At 43.4% G+C, this 16,931-nt stretch overlaps 1 protein-coding gene across 7 annotated transcripts in view; it reads left to right on the top strand.

Annotated features, from left to right (window-relative positions):
* The window catches only part of TGFBR1 (transforming growth factor beta receptor 1), a 35,845-nt gene extending 20,089 nt beyond the window's left edge, over positions 1 to 15,756 (top strand). For 4 of the 7 annotated variants that reach the window (XM_086472679.1, XM_086472683.1, XM_086472684.1 and 1 more), the window contains 5 exons: positions 1,913 to 2,080; positions 2,786 to 2,942; positions 8,881 to 9,005; positions 9,681 to 9,811; positions 11,839 to 15,756. In XM_086472679.1, the coding sequence (XP_086328805.1) occupies positions 1,913 to 2,080; positions 2,786 to 2,942; positions 8,881 to 9,005; positions 9,681 to 9,811; positions 11,839 to 11,964 (707 nt within the window). In that variant the 3' untranslated portion in view covers positions 11,965 to 15,756. The remainder of the gene's footprint in view (positions 1 to 1,912; positions 2,081 to 2,785; positions 2,943 to 8,880; positions 9,006 to 9,680; positions 9,812 to 11,838) is intronic. The other 3 variants (XM_086472682.1, XM_086472681.1, XM_086472680.1) reach the window with 2 other exon arrangements.
* Positions 15,757 to 16,931: the final 1,175 nt, after the last annotated feature.

Raw genomic sequence — 16,931 nt, 5'->3', positions numbered from 1 at the left:
TGAAGCTGATGCTGTTGGATTGGCTTGTCAGAGACCATAGCGCTCTTTGGGAAAAGCCACAGTTAATAGTGTGCAGAGTTCCGTGGTTTCATGGCTGGATATACAGAGTAGCAAGGGAAGCAGCAGTCCTAACTGTAACATAAGTGAAGATTTTTTAAAAAATCATCTTTCATTGCCTTTTTTGGTTTTTTAAAAAAAAGCTTATAGGTCACTTTTATTGGCATAAGAATTTTCCCGCTGCAATAGCAGCTTTTTAACGGTCTTTCACAGGTTAGAGCATTTGACTCCTTTCTTTAGCCTGTTCAACGACTTAGTTGAGACTGTTCTGTGAAGGTAGCAAGGCAGAACTCTCTTGCCCTAATCTGAAATTTTTAATTATGGCTTTTTCATATTTATTTTTTTTAAGTTATTTTTAATGGCATCACTGTCCTCCCTAGAAACACCCAAGTAGAACAGATGGTTGGAAGTTTGGGTTTTTTTCTTCTGCCCTCACCCAGCTGAGGGTTTAGAGTATTTAAGGACAAGCACAAGTACTTCTGTAAAGGCAGTTCTGTCGATCTGTAGATCAGGCATTTTGTACCTCTGGCTTTTCTGGGCCGAGCATGTTCTTTGAGGGGGGTGGAGGAAGAGGAGAGGGAATGTAAGAGTCTCCTATTTTGACACTAAAAGTTTTTCAGCGTGTTTATGATACGAATTAACTTCTGAATTGGTTTCTCTCCTTCCTATTCTTCGTATTTAGTTCTTGAGTATGCACTTTGATAATCCTTAGGGACTACCACATAACGAGATCTCTTTTTGGTTTGTGCTGAGTTTTCTTGCTTGTTCTTAGGGAATAATGGCTATGTAACTTCAGGATAGAAATCCACCTGAAACTTTTTACGGGATAACTTGTCTTTTAAAGAGATGAAAGACTTCTGCAAAAGTAGCTAGCTATGAGGACACTTGTCAGGTCTGCAACATGAGAGTTGCTTTTATAAGGAAACAAAATTGGAAAATCTCTTTGGTGGCAGGATTGTTCTTTTCTGGGTATATTTTTACTTCCGAGGTCAAAAAAAAAAACCTTTTGCCCCCCTCTTGATTTGAATTTCTTTGATGGTCTTTTCTCCGTGGCTTAAGCTTCAAGGTATTTTGTGTCCATTAGTTTAGTATTGTGAACAGTTTAGTTCTTATCTGTCATTTGTATGCCTTGGGCTATCTGCAAATGTGTTATGGCCTGTCTTGTTCTTCATAGTTCAGTGAAAAATTGTACAGCAAACTGGTTTTCTCAGAATCAGTGTTTTTCATTCTCTTCACCCTTGTGCCTCCTGGAAACCTCATTTTTGGCCAGCAACTTAGAGGTGGAATTTGACTTGGTTCTTGAAGTAATGTATCCGGTGGTTGTTTGCGAGGTTCTGCTCTGGGAGGAAAAATCCACCAGCTGCTGGTAACTGTGGAAATTGTCTCCCAGGCTGAGGCTGTATAGGTTGTGGAAAGCCTGAGGGGAGTTACGGGGCAAAGCTTGAAAGACGTATTCTGGTTTTTATGTGCAGCCTGGACAATATTCTACTAGACCAGCAGTGACAGGATTAGTTTTGCATTATGCATTCAGCACTGTTCCCCCACAAACAGAAAAGCTAGAGGAGGGCAGGGCCTGCCTAGTTCACCTTGGAATCGTAGTGGCATTGCCTTTCCATGATTTGTCTCTTAGTTTAAGTGAAAGAATACTCACTAAGCCCTTCAGAAAGTCTTGCATGGTAGTCCCAGCCCCTACAGAGGCGTTTAAATGTTACAGGGACAGAAGTAGATTTAAGAGTCTAATTGACTGAGGTTACTAACGAGTATTGCACTTCAGAAGCAGCGTACAAAGGTGGCACGTATGGTTTGCTTGTCTTTTGTGTGTACATGCAGTATTCATGCCTGTGTTGTTTTGCAGACAATGGTACATGGACTCAGCTGTGGTTGGTGTCAGATTATCATGAGCATGGATCACTCTTTGATTACCTGAACAGGTATACAGTAACAGTGGAAGGAATGATAAAATTAGCTTTGTCCACTGCCAGTGGTCTTGCTCATCTTCACATGGAAATTGTTGGCACACAAGGTAATCTTAACAACTATTCAGCCTGTCATGTGGATAATACTGGATTTTTTGAAAATGACACATACATAGCTCTTTCTGTATAATTCTCTTCTTAATTAGAACATTCAGCCTTTTCAGGGTGTCGTTGCTTTCCACACAGCTACTTACTTACGTGATGAGAAGGCAGCTGAACTCAGCACAGATATCCAGGATTGATCCCTTGTGGAGCTGAGTGAATTGAAAAATGTCTGTTTGGGACCTGTGATAATTTCTGAACTAGTAGAACTTCTTAATTTGGAAGGTTTTTTACCTTCCTTTCTATGGTATATCCAGGTTTTGTGATGTAACAATGCTTCTACAAAACACCTATTAAGAAGGCACTAAGTAATGGTTTCTGTAGTAACTTTGGCTTGAGACAGCACTATGGATCTGCTTCCAGAGATGCTAGAAACTTTTGTGTGGCAAGTAGTATGTGTACGTAATAAATGCTTGCAGGACGAGGGAAAGAAGCAGTAGAGCGGAGTAATACGGTAGGCATGTAAGGCACTTTTCTGGACAGCCAGCCCGTCCACAGTGAAGGACTTCAGGAGTTACCTTAATGCACGTGAAGCAGCAGAACTGGAAGAAATTCTGTAACTTCAAACAAATCTGTATCAGGCTTAGAATAATAGCAATTATCTTTTTTACAGATGTGTTATTTCTTTTTTTTTTTTTTTCCCCTTACAGGCAAACCAGCAATTGCCCACAGAGATTTGAAATCAAAAAATATATTGGTAAAAAAGAATGGAACGTGCTGCATTGCAGATCTAGGATTGGCAGTTAGGCACGATTCAGCTACAGACACAATTGATATTGCCCCAAACCACAGAGTGGGAACAAAAAGGTAAAATCGTAAAGGTGACTAATAAAATGCTTTGTTTTTTTTCTTGTCCCATTTAGAAGACTTTTGTGGGTACAGACACAAGCAGCAGGAAAATGTAAATAACGGCAGGTAGAGTTCCCAGGCAGCTGGTAATTTAGGTAGACAGTAGGTGCTTAAAAAGCACCTTGAATCTTAGCATGTATTACTAGTATGTGTAAAATACCAAAACCTTGCAAAATATTGTAGGGCAGAAGTATATATTAAAACACTTAGGAGATCTCATGAATTACAGTTTTAGAGACTTCACTGCTGTATCTTTATTCTTTTTGCCCTGTGTTGCATGGAAATGTTGCTTGCAGCCCAATCTGGAGTGTAAGGCAGGATACTGACAGTGCAAGTGAAAAGCTGGGTCTTTTTCAGTGTGAAGCCTACATGGTAGGATGTACAAGGTGCAGAGTCAGGCTTTCATGGCATCATATTTTTGAGAGGAATACAAGAACTTCAAACAGCGTCATCTTTGTCATCTAATGTATAAATAGAATTATCAATGGGATGAGTTCATATACTCCCTTTCTTTTAAAGGCTTACTTCTGATTTTGGAAATATGGATTTTCTTGTCCTCAAAAGAACTCAGAGCTGTTTAACCCCAATACAAGTGCAATTAAACCTATTGGCTGCAATTTATCATTGCTGAACCTTCAGACAGTAATAACTGGAAGCTGTTCTGAAGCGAAGATCCATTTCCCGTAGCAGTCTGTGCAGCTGTACGGCGTACAGAGATAGCGGCGCTAGCGGGGACCCGCAGCGACAGGGTTGCGCAGTGTGGGCAACTTCTTGTCCTTCCGCCGCCCGGAGGTTCGTAGCTCGTGTCGAACTGAAGCTTGTGCGCGCGTCACGGAGAAGTGTGTGGAAGCCCAGTGGTTCGCGGCTGTGACTGACTTCAGCGTGTGCCCTAGCAGTGTTGGAGAAAATTCCGTGATGATGTTGCTCAACCTCCAATCCATACATAAAAAAAAATATTTTTTTATATATCTCTTTAGTGAGTGATACTGCGGGGGAGGGGGGGCAGCAAGGTGACTGGGGTTTTACAACGAACCAGGGTGCCCCTTTAGCAGTGGCTTTTTGAAAGAAAAAAAACTTTTTTGAGGCTCAGTGAATAAAAGCTTTTAGAACATGACCTGAAAATTTGTTTTACTGATAATTATATTGCTGAAATTACTTTGTTCTAAAGCTCTACTGTGCTAGTCCTTGGCCAACTTTAAAAATACCACACAGATGGTCAGATGAGATTTATTTTCTGAGTTACTACTGTGTTACAAAGTACGGGGCATTATTCCTTCTCAAAGTCTCCAGCAGTCAGTAGTAAAAGAGCAGTCTGCTTTGGAACTGGTCATTGCAAACGTAGCTGTGTGCAGCACACATACCACGTGTGAGTTAGTGTTTCCTACTACGTCTGCATGCAAAGAAAAATTGCATAAAATCAGTTGCTTTCTTTAGTCTTTGGAGAGAGCATGCTGTCAGCTGCGTCTGGAGATGACACTTAAAGATCTCTTCTTGCATAGATACTATTAAATTGCTTGTTCCTCTGCCTTGTGCCTCTTCACAAGAGTAGAGCCGTGGGAGCTCCAGCTTGCTGCAGTGGGCAGCGGCAGGACTAAGTCTGTTCCCACATTAAAGCCATTGGCCACTGCTACCTCTGAAAACTTCATTCTCATAAAAGGCTTGGTCCCCTCTTCCTCCCTCTTGTACATTCTTAGGTAGGTAACTCCACCTATGATTAATTTTCCTTAATAAATTTCAGATCTTACCTCTTCAGTGAGAGTTTTAACTCACGTTGATTGCTGCTGCTGGTACCTCTTCTGCACGTGGAAGCTCTTGCGCGCGCGTTCAGGGAGACTTGACTAAGTTTATATTTTTCTAATGATTGTCGGTTGCAAAAATATGTGGTCTAGGGAGCCAGCAGGACTCGCTCTTGGGTGAGCGATCTAGGTGCAGAGTCAGACTGATGAGCCTTCTTTCTAACTGAATGAATCTATTTCTTTTCTGTTCAGAGGCTTAGCGTTACCAGAGGGTGTGAACTGCATGCTTTCACAGCTCAGCCTGCAGCATGAAGCAGGGAATGTGAGCCTTAAACTGTGAAGGAAATAGAATCCCTTTCTCACTGCCTGAGGGAACTGAAAAAAAAAACAGACTTGTTCTCTCTTTTTTTTTTTTTGTTTCTTTTTGGGAAGTGTGGCCCAACTGCTACTCTTGGTAGTTAAAACAGGCTGTGTTTAAAAGAAGTTTGTCTGCAAATTCCACCTTAATGTGTGTGCTTTTCTGCAGTTTACCTAAGCCATATATGAGCAGAATTACATCTGTGCTTGTGGAGAACAGGCTTGGTGAAAGGATGATGTCACACTCAACATGTGGTGTATAGGTCCTGTTTGACACCAAGCTTCCTTATATGTTGTGCAAGAAGTTTAGGTGACTAAAAGGGGTGGGGGGGAAGAGGGCATGAATTCCGCTTCATTGCTGCATTCAGGCATTTTATGGTCTTTCCTCTGAAAACCCTTGTCCTTAAGATGATTTACAGAAATCGAGGCAATCTCCTTTGCTTGTGTAAGTGGTTCTGGCTGACAGTCTTGCAACATGGTTGGACTTTTTGGATTGGGGTTTTTCCAGCTCCATCACTCTTCTTGTCCCCATGTGATCTTAAGATAGGTCAAATACTCTTTCCTCTAGACCCAAAGCTGATCACTATACTGTCAAGTACCTGAAGTAGCATAAGAAGATTATCCAGTAGTGCAAAATCCTTGGAAAGCTTTAAAACACTCACCACAATCTTGCATTCTTGATTTAAAAGTTTTTGATGCAAGTGGCCCAGAATAATTTGACGCTTGTCCGTGTCAAAGATTGTGACGTGTAAACTTAACTTAAAACTGTGGTTCCATTCAGTAAATACTGTCAAAGTAAACCTTATGTTCCTCTTCAGACAGTTGTCCTCTGCTTGTGGGGGATTTCGATATGCCTGTACAGCGCTTAGGGGAACTCTCACGTCAGCAGCCCTAGTTGGAGTTCTGGACTATTGGTTGCATTTTTGCTCTTTTGTTAATAGCCCTTGCTTCCTTGTATGTATGTCACTTCCATAAGACACAGTAGTGCTGAAAGACCTGGTAGTCCTGAAATTTATTTCAAGTAGTGTGTCTTGTGTTCTACGTGCCACCCTTGTGCTAGGAAAAGAAAATCCTAGTATTACAGTGACTAAGTGAAATAGTGCATAGGCTTCTGTGGCCGTTCCAGAGGCGGGGCTATTGCCTGACACTGTATTCCCCACCAGTAATCTGCGCGTGTTGCTTTTTTACCAGTTAACTGTGCTCTCCAGTGCCCTGGTGTCATTGTTTGCCTGCTTCGTTAATATGTCAGCCTGAGAATGACGGGGCAGTGATGTGGAGAAACACACTGCGCTCTGCTAAACAGTACACCTCGGACTGGGCTGCCAGAGCTGTAGCAGACGGGGAGCGCGGTGCCACCGCTGATGTTGGCTGATGCAGCAAATACCGTTCATTCCTTCCCGCAGCCAGCAAGGAGGCTGCTGTCAGTAACTCTCACAATGTGATCCACACTGACATTTTGCTTGGTGTTGATTAGGCCTAGTCACTAAACAAGGTAACAGTCACGTGGATGCCATGACCAGTTTTCAGTCCTTGTTTCTCAGTTGAAAGTCTGTCACAGATATTTATTTTTTTTTTGGTTGCAGGAGATGTTGATAAAGTGAACTTTTCTTGTGAGCACAGTCATTAATGTATAACCCAAATAGGATTTATTATTCAAAAGAAAGGAAAAAAAAAAAGGTCTGGCAAGGTATATGGTGGGACTTGCAGACTGTATGATGAAGAATCAGTTACTGCAACGTTAGGGAGCCTTTGTTCCCAAGGAATCCTTAACAGTGCTGCTCTTTTAGCCAACCCTTCATGCCTCTTCCCCCTGCAGTCTTGCTAGGGAATGTTGTAAGTGGCTGCTTTATCTTGGCAGCTTCCAGGAGCTGGGGCTTCCTCCGCCCTGACCGCTGGAGCCCAGCCTGGTGTGTCCAAAGGGCTGGGGCTCTGTCCAGCCCAGGCCCGTGGATCTGGCTGCTGCTTTCTTATTTGAGATTCAAAGAGTAGTGAGGCTGGGCATACCCAGGCACATGCAGTACTGACAGAGCTGATAGCACATGGTGCACAGCAATCTGTGCAGTCTTCAACACCCACATAAACCACTGTCAGAACTTGAATAAAATACAAGTATAGACAGCCAAGTCTCCTGCCTTCTCTTCAGCTGATCAGGTTTAAAGTTTGTTAGTGAAAACACACGCTCCCTTCCTGTAGCCTCATAAGCCCGTGCCTGTTCATGAATCCCTCAAATATCAGCACAACCCTTGGTGTGTCTGATGCCCTCTTCTGTGCTCCACAGGTCTCCTGCTCACCAGCTGGCCTGGGTTAAGGCACAGTAGCCAACAGATGCGTGTGCTCCTCTGCACACCTACATGCATGGATTCCCTCAAACACCAGTCCAGGCCCTCCCCCTGTCAGCCATCCCTCCGTGGGCCACTGTTTGCTGGCTAGACCAGCTTGAAGTTTGCTAGTGGATTGCACCCATGCACACCTGCCAGCCGTACCAGGTTGGGGAGTGCAAACCTGCTGGCCTACCTCAGCAGCTGGTGCCCAAGCGCGTAGACCTTACAACCTGCATGCAATTCCTGCTCCAGTTGCTGGTGCGGAGCGGCTCTCACTCTGCTTCTCTCGTCCCGGTTCTCCCCTATAGCTGGCACCTGTAAGCATGTCACTGTGAAGCTTGTGGCCCATGGTCCCACCTCCCTGGCTGAAGGAGAAAACCCCGTCTGCTCCAGTTGCTTCACCCACTATCTGACTGCAGTTGCAGACCCAGAATTTTTTCACCATGGTCCCCCCGCAGTGGCTCCAGATACATGCTCCTAAGACATGTGGGCACATGCTCCTGGGATCTGCAGTTCTCCTTCCAGCTGCTGAAGAAAAGGCCCTCCTCCTCTCCAGTGGCTGGCATGCCAGGCCCGAGGGTTAACTTCATCCCAACTCTTGAGGCCAGGTGCTAGCCCCGAATTCACTCGTACCTGCTTCCAGTTGCTGGCATGTGGTTGTTAGAGCACGCATGCCCATGAGGTTGAGAGCAAGATTGCATCAAAGGGTAGTTAGGATTTAGTAAGAGGATAGGATGTGCTGTGGTGAGCAGGGGCAGGGCTTGGTCATACAAACGTAGTGATTTGCAACTCTTTATGCAGCTGGCCCCTTTGATATCTTTTTCTATCTATTGTCCTGCTTTTGTTCCTCCCAGTTACCCTTCTCCTGAACATTTCCCCCTCCCTGGCAGTGCTCAAGGCCAGGCTGGATGGGGCTTTGACCAACCTGGTCTGGTGGGAGGTGTCCCTGACCATGGCAGGGGGTTGGAACTGGGTGATCTTTAAGGTCCCTTCCAGCCCAAACCATTCTGCGGTTCCTTGATAAGCATTGTGTAGTCCCACAGGCCTCCCTGGAATATCCACAATCCTCGTGTTCCTCTTGTTTCCCATTTGTTAGCAGTTAGAACATCCAGACTGGCCCTCTCTAAAGCTGTGTCTGGCATTTCTTAATAGCCCATCAGTTGGCAACTGGACACTTTTGTTCTTTGTCATTGTCTCTTGTTATCCCACGTCTGTCAGGTTTATGGCTCTGTTTGTTCATCTTTTCACATTTTACTTATTACTCCTATTCCTTTGCTTCTTCCTCTCAGTTTACTTATTATCCCCTTTGCACTGAAAGGTCTTTGATTGAATAACCTTAATGAAGCAGGTTATCTCCTTTTCCACATAAATATTTAAATGTGGTTTTGAGCTGACCAATAGCACTGAGCTTTCTCTACAATAAGTATTTATGAAATGAAATGTTTTCCTTTTTTCATTTTTTTTATTTTTTTTTGCAAATAGGTATATGGCACCTGAAGTTCTAGATGATTCCATAAACATGAAACATTTTGAGTCCTTCAAACGAGCAGACATCTATGCAATGGGATTAGTGTTTTGGGAAATAGCTCGGCGATGTTCCATCGGTGGTATGTGGCACTCTTTACAAAATTCGAGATACTAAGGATTTGTAAGTAACTTACAGAACCTGAATAAGCTTGAGTAAACAGTTTGCTCTAAAGACCATGCAAGGTAATAGCCAGTATGTCTCAGACTTTCTAAATGTTAATCCTGTAAATGAGGGCTGGTTTATTCGCCCTCTTTGTAAATCGATGAACATACCTGTTGAAGAGATTAGGAAATATCCTTGTCTATAGTAAATTTTTTTCTAAAACCTTTGCATAGAGGGGAGAAAAGGGTGAAGTTAAATGTCCCTGAGAGCAAAGGGGGAAACACCACAAGTAAGGGCTAGCTATAATGTGTTCAGTTAACATCCATACCTTACTTAAAATAAAACATACTATTATAAATCATATGCTTCCAAGAAGCGTGTCTTTAGTACAGCATATGAAAGATTTGACGGGGCTTCCATCTTTTTCCAAATATATAAATTTCAAAATTAAAAATTCTTCAAGGGTAATGTAAACACTCCTAAGGTATGGCTAAGGATTTGGGTTTTGATTTCGCAGTCATTGTAATGTAGTTCTTAAAAATGAAAAGCAAAAAAAAAAGAAAATGGTAGGGTACTGATAAGGAATGTAGTAAAAAGTGAAGTATATGTAATTAGTGTTAGCTAAAATAAAGTTATTTTCAACCTATTGCAGGAATCCACGAAGATTACCAGTTGCCATACTATGACCTTGTTCCTTCAGATCCTTCTGTTGAAGAAATGAGGAAAGTTGTGTGTGAGCAGAAGTTAAGGCCCAATATTCCAAACAGATGGCAGAGCTGTGAGGTATTAACTAACCTTCCTAGAGCTGCTTTAACAGACACCAGAGCTGTTACTGGTTTCAGAGGCTTAAAAATTGTACTTGGTATTGAAGGGAGAAGGGTTCCTTCTAGGGGCGCTTCATTTCATTCAGATCGTTGTGGATTTATGGAATGTCTTTGATCCTTGGTTATACATTAGTCTTTAATGTAATTTCCTGAAAATTAACGGCTCACGCTGCATGGAGGAGTCTAGGATCCCCTCCTGTGAAGCATAGGTGACACTAAATGTCAATTAAAGCCAGTCTTAATTGTAGGGAAGCACCACTGCAAATAAACGGTGTGGCTGGGGGTTGTACTGCGTCTGCTGGGGACACTGAGTTAACGCTGTTCGTCCTGCTGGCCCGTGCGGTGCCGTGTTTGGGATCTGTGCCCCGCGCGGCCTGACGGCACACCGTGCTCGGCAGTAAAACGGGGAGGGGGGAGTTTTCCGGGGGTTGCTGTTGCTCAGGGACTGGCTGGTGGTAAGCAATTGTTCTTCTGTCACTCGTTTTTCTTTGGTTTTGCTTGGTTTCTATAGCCAGCTGTCTTTATCTCAACCCACGAGGTTTCTCACTTTTGCCCTCCTGATTCTCTCCCCATCCCGCTGCGGGGGGGTGAGCTCCCTACTAGGTTAACCCCCAACGGGGAGAATAGAGATACCTGATCTGAACAGGTCTGTGCTGGTTGCCTTGTAACGAGCCTGATCCTCTCTGCCCAGAAGTGGGCTGGCTAGTTTCAGCCCGGCAGTGCTGCTTGGTGGGAAACACGTGCTGTGCTGCCTCATGCGAGTGCTCGCTCGGAACTCACTCCCTCAGGGGTCTTTGCCCTGTCGTTGTGTCGTAGAGGAATATCCTACAGACTGGCCAAAATAGTAACTGCCTTTAAGGAATTTTAATCCAAAGCGGTGGCAGCCTTAGTACTTTCTGTGTCTCAGAATTTGTGCTGTTTGCATTTACTGAAGGATGAACACGGTTATTAGGAAGCTGAGGCTCTAGTAAGCCAAAGGCCTGGAGCTGAAGTGTGTGTGCAGCGACCGCTCCTGCCCATGCCTCTGTCGAAGTGCTTACCCGATTCTGGGGTGAGTTCCTTGTGCTGGTAGTCCCCACGCGGGCAGTAGCAAGCACAGCAGCGAGCTCTCGCGTTCCCAGCCAGCTTTGTTCGTCCCGCTTGCCCCGGGAACCCAGCTAGGGCTAGAACCAGTGCTGTCTGATTCAGAGCTCGGGAGAATAGCTGTGGGAGGCTACAGTAGGAGTAAGAGATGGATGAGGTGGGATATATTTTAGATGGAAGCGGGAACTGGGTTGTGGCATGTGTGAAACGGATACATGGGTGAAGGCCTGAGGTAAGAGCTTGGGCAAGAGAATGCAGGTGGGCGAGAAGGGTGGTGATACGCTTCGACAGACAGTGGAGTAGTTCTTTAAATGCTGCCATTCCAACCCTGCAGACTGACTTAGCAGCTCAGTGTAGCGCAGCTTTGAGTGTAAAATCTCGGAATGTAGAGCTATTATTTCACCTTCAGTTTTTATGTTATTTGCATCGTTACTTGTGTAGTAGCATTTGCAGATTTCAAAGAATGGCTGTTTGAATGATAAAAAGACTCAAAAAATTTTCAATCATTACAGAGCTTCCATTTGAGGAAGACAGCTGATAAACTTCTGAATTGCTGTACGTTGACCTAACTCCTTGACTGGAGGTACAATAAAAGAGTGTATTTTTGTCTAATGCGAAAATTCAGAAAACAGTTACAGACAAGCTACTAGTTTTTCATTAAAATACCTTTGTTGGGGCTGAAATTCTACCCAAAAATACCAGTTCTGCTCTACGGTATTTTAAAGAAATTTATTTCCCTGTAAATAAAGCAAGGATTTGAATTTTTTATACAACACACTCTTCCCCGCAGCTGCAGTACTGCTAGTAGTCTTCAGACGTGCCTGGAGGGGCTAAGGCAGAGCAGAGGTGACGTGGGCCGTGCTGGAGCAGCAGTACCGGTAATTCCTTGTCTTCCCTTTGCAGGCCCTGCGAGTCATGGCGAAAATCATGCGGGAGTGCTGGTACGCCAACGGCGCCGCTCGGCTGACCGCTCTGCGCATCAAGAAAACGTTGTCGCAGCTCAGCCAACAGGAGGGGATAAAGATGTGATCCTGGACTTGCTGCCGAAGGATACTGTAAAATCCATATCTGCACCAGAGGGGCGTGTTAGGAAGGGAGATTGTTCTACCTCACTGGGGGAACAGAAGGATATCGCTGCCTTTTAGTACTTCATAGGAATGTCACTTACTAGGATTTTTGTGGACGTGCTAAGCAGTTGTGTTGGGTCCTTTCTGTGCACTATGAACCTCTTTCCCAGGTTACTTACAAAACATTGTGTAGTCTAGTTTTATTTTTATTAACCTCTGATTTTTTTTATTTGGAAAGTTGATAGCTGGTCTTAACTTCTAGTTAACTGTGCTACAAATAGGAGGTCACTTTTAAAATGGAGCTGGTTCACTGTGTCGTTCTAGAGTGCATGGGTGGCTCTTTAAGCAGCTTTATTCCTGGCCAGTACATTGACTGTTCGGAACCACTGTCACAGTTCTTTGGTTCAGATTGTGAATGTACTGTTGGGATATACTTTGCTAGCTCTTAGGGCAGTAAATCGTTTGGTCTCTTACCTTGATTTACAAATTGACCTCATTCAGTTGTGGGAACATAATTTATGCAACTGTACTTTATACATGATTACTGGGGGTTTTCCACTTTTTCAGAACATTACATTGCCTTCAAAATAGATTGTATTATGCCAGCAAGTGCCACTTTTGAGTCTTTTAATGCAAAACAGTAGGAGCGTACAAAGCCTATGGTACTTTGGTTTCAAAAATACAAGTTCAAAACCAACTGCTCCTTTGCCTAGCTAAGATCTAATTCATACTCGTTTCGGTGAGTCCATAATTTGTGGAATACCTTTAATTTTACCAAAATCTGGCCCTTTAAACCACTGTAGGAGTTTTAAATTGTGTAAGCTAGTTAATTCACTGACATATTTTGTAATTGTCAAGTCATGAGTCATAATTATATATAAGATTTTTTTATCAAGTGGTACTTCTAAAATGCTCGGAGTACCTATCTACTTCAGAAAAGTAGCAAGAGGAGTAAGATGTTCTTAAGGGAGATTTTGCTCCATTAAATCAAATATGAAATGCATATTTTCTTGGCAGTTCTGCAGAGTCTTAAGGCTCAAAGAAGAGTATTTGCAATTAAATGAGGATTAAGTGCACCTGTAATTAAGGAGAAGTATTTGGGCTTTTGTACTAGAAAGTTCAAAGCTGCTTATAAATTTTATGTGCATATATTTTGTGTGTGCCTCATACACAGAAAGTGGTGAGCTACAAAAGTGGTGAGCTGCAGGTCTTTGGATACAAATACCAGAGGATTCCATCAATCCTCCTCATAGTTACAAGAACAAAGCTGACGGAGGCTTGTGTTGTCATGAGAACACAGCAGATATGCATGGCTTTAGTCAAGATTTGCCTCAGATTCTAAGGATATCCCAAGATTTTCACAAACTTGTTTAGGAATTGAATTGCTTCCTGCCCAAACGTACAGCTTCTGGAGGGGACTGGGGGAATTACTATGGCAAATTCTCTTTAAAACACTGCTGTTACCAGGTTTTGGGGGGTTTTTTTAATTGCTGTTTTAGGACGAGTCTGCTTGACTTTGGTTTCGTTAATGCCCAGAACACACAGTTGCAGTTCAGTACCTGAATGTGCCTGGTCGATAAGAGGCCACCTGACCGCCCAGGCCCTGGGACGCTTTGGTGTCCATCCCGTGACGCGACACCAGAGCAGCCTTAACTCTGCTTCCTCTTCATTCTTCAGCCTGCAGTCCACGGAGAGTATGTCACAATGCTAGCGGCAGCGGCAGGGCGGCTGCTAACAGAAGCAGAGTCGAGGTTGTGTTCCGTGGTGCGTGACAGTCCGTTCAAGCACGCAGACGGACGGCTCCTAGTCAGGAGAGGCTGTACAGGTGACGTGAGACTTGGCGCTTCGCTGGCTCTTGTGTATTTGCACGTTCTCCGTGCTTGCTTGGAGGTGGGTTTAAGTGATGTGGGAATTACAGGCCTTCGGAGCTTGAACTGACAATAACGTGATGCTTTGCTCACCTTTATGGATGAGTTACTTAAGCTGGAAGAATACATCCAGGGGAAGAGGAAAAAATAGGTACTTAGAAAATAATTGGGTTTAAACGTGTGTACAGCTGTCACGGTTATGTTAGGCATGATCTGGCCAGTCAGGCTTATGTGCTTTCAGGCCTCTGTCAATCAAGCTGGATCAAAAATGACTTCATGCAGGTATATTAAATGAGCCGTGCCTTTGTGCCAACGGACGTCTGTGCACCACAGAGTTCCTCAGTTATGGCTGTTCTAAAAAAACGATTGGCTATAACTGAGCCCCAAGTGTGTCACTTGGCATGCCTCTGACGAGTTCTATGTAGCTAGACAAATAGGTAAAGAAAACAGCTCGGCACCAAAGCAGAATTTGCTGTGTCTCCATGCGAGCTTCAAAGGCTTCCTAGTTAAACCCTTTGTTAACTTCAACCGTGGAGTTTTTCGTGGGTGTGACTGGGCCTTTACCCTGGATACAAACGGGATAGTTCCTACTTGAGACTCATCAGGCTACTGGCATGCTTCAGATCTTTGTAGTAGTCTTGGTGGTAACATGAGAGGGCTTCCAGTATAATTCATCAAATAATTTCATTAGTGGCTTTTTTTTTTTAGCACCTACAAAACCTTATCGCCATAACCTTTAGTTTCCTAAAATACAGGGAGCCGTTGTGTTGCGTGTAAAAGAGAATCCGCCGCAGCTGAACAGCACTGGGTGCACACAGACGGTTCAGTCGGCTGTACAGTGGTTTGCAACATCTTTCCCATCTCAGCCACCTTCCACTCTTCATTCTCCTGAATTGCTGGCAAATAGTCTTACCTGTTCTAATTTTTCACTTTGTCACAGAAGCCTGCAAAAGCAAAGCCCAGGAAGGATGGTTGGTACAGTGTGTGACACTAGGAACTGTATTTTGGGACAACCTTATTATTCATACTGGAATACGGAGCAGGAAAATTCTGAATAGAGCTGTATGTATCCTCAGTTCTGACACCTCAGCTTCAAGCTTTGTTCTTCTTTTCCATTATATAAAGTGAACACCTTTTACAAAGGCTGTGTCTGTATATATTATGTAACTTTAAATGTTACCTGTGTGAGATCATATCTTATATATATGGACACAGGTACACATACGTATTTTTTAAATTAAGATTGTAATATCACCAGATCTGCTCTTGGAAATCCAGGGGGACCAAAATATTTTAGCATTCAAAATATTAATTTTGTATCATTTCAAGTATATACCAAAACAGTTTCTGATGAATACTGATGCAAATGTTTATTGTAAATATGACACACGTTATACATTCACTTAAGTTTTGTCGATTTTTAGTCAATTTGACATTTTAGTAGCATTGAAGCCTCAGTTTGGTTTACAGACATGTGACCAGGTGGATGTGGACACGGAGAACAAGGAGCTTTGGAAATGGTCTCGAGCCGAAAAGCTCGAAACATTGTTTTTTGAATGCTGGAATTCTTCAGGGACCTTCCAACCTTAAAGCTGGAATTCTGGGATGTTTCTCAAGCTGACTTTACAAGTATGACACCCTGTCACCCTCCAATGGTTCCACTAATCCTAAGAAAGACTTTGTACATAGGTAAAGACATTGGGATTGACGGTATGGGGACATGAAGGTGTCAAATGAAGTAAGAGGCTATTTTATTTTTTTCAGTAATGGTTCTGAGTGTGATTGCCATGAAATTCACCTTTTAGTTCCTTGTTTGTATTGTGCCATTGAAATGATTGCAAGGTGTTAATCATTTTGTGTTTTAAAAATAAAAAAACTTCACCATATCAGTTGCTTTAAACTCAAATTACCTCTTAAAAGACCAAGGTACATTTACCTCGTGTATATAATGTTTAATATTTTTCAGAACATTCTCCAGGTTTGCAGTTACATGTTTCTAGAAGTATGGGTATTACTAAATTTACAACGTCAGCGGTACTAAATGTATCATCTGGTGCCCCAAAACACTTAATTTTCTGTATTTTATTGTATTAGCAAGTTTGCTGCTTTGTCACTGTAGCACCTGCCCTTATGTAGCTGTGTGGATACTGCCTTGTAAATTTTACTTTTTGGATGATTGGAGGATCCTGTACAGATGAGTGTCACTTTTTTAAACCTTACAAAATTGTGCGTTTCCCTTACATTTCTGAAAATATGTATTGTATTTGTAGAGTATACATTTCAATGGATTGTAAATAGGTCAGTAGAAGAGTGGATGCTTCTGTTAAGTGCTAACACTACAGTAGAGAGATGAAAGCAGTGAAAATAAAATAACTTTTTTCAAAATGCATGAGTTGTCTTTCAGAGGAAGCAGTTGCAGGTAGGTATGGGTTTGGGCGTGATGGTCTTACCTGGGAAAACGTGGGTTTTCTGTGAATTCCTTTCCTCAGAAGGCCTTTCTGCTGGTATAAAAATGATGAAGGGGCCTGCTGATGCCGAGGCAATCCACCTCCGGTGGGCTACACGTGTCGTGATGAGGTGCCTGGTCTTCCTTGCGTCCTGCAGTAGTGTTTGAAGTACCTCGCCCGTGTCTCTGATCTCCCGGACGAAATAACTACTGACAGATGTTCCTTCTCGCCCTCTGTATTTATGTGGAAGCAGCAGAGCTGTGGAGGATTCCGGGCTATTGAAGCAGCCGACCTCAGCATCACGGGACAGCAAGTGAGGTCAGCTCGTGTTGGAGCGGGCTGTTCCTGTGCAAAAGTCCCTTTTAAGCTGGTGGTACATTTCTGCAGGGAAGGTGAAGATGTAGACGCAACAAAAAACGGGACTCCTTGCCCTTCCGTAACTCTGGTGCATCCGTTAGTTTTGGCTCGGGTGACCAGACAGAATTACCAAAAAGCACTTCTTCCAGCACTCTCTTCTCCAAAATGGGAGGCCGTAAGGTGTCGGGAGGAAGCCAGAAGCTATGTCAGAATTCCGTGATTGAACTCTTTGTTGGGAGCTGAGATGGTTTGGTGGA

The sequence above is a fragment of the Leptosomus discolor genome, chromosome 13 (assembly GCF_034619465.1).
Source record: "Leptosomus discolor isolate bLepDis1 chromosome 13, bLepDis1.hap2, whole genome shotgun sequence".
Lineage (NCBI taxonomy): Eukaryota > Metazoa > Chordata > Aves > Leptosomiformes > Leptosomidae > Leptosomus > Leptosomus discolor.
The sequence above is the reverse complement of the archived record's forward strand: the minus strand, read 5'-3'. Positions and strand labels throughout refer to the sequence as shown.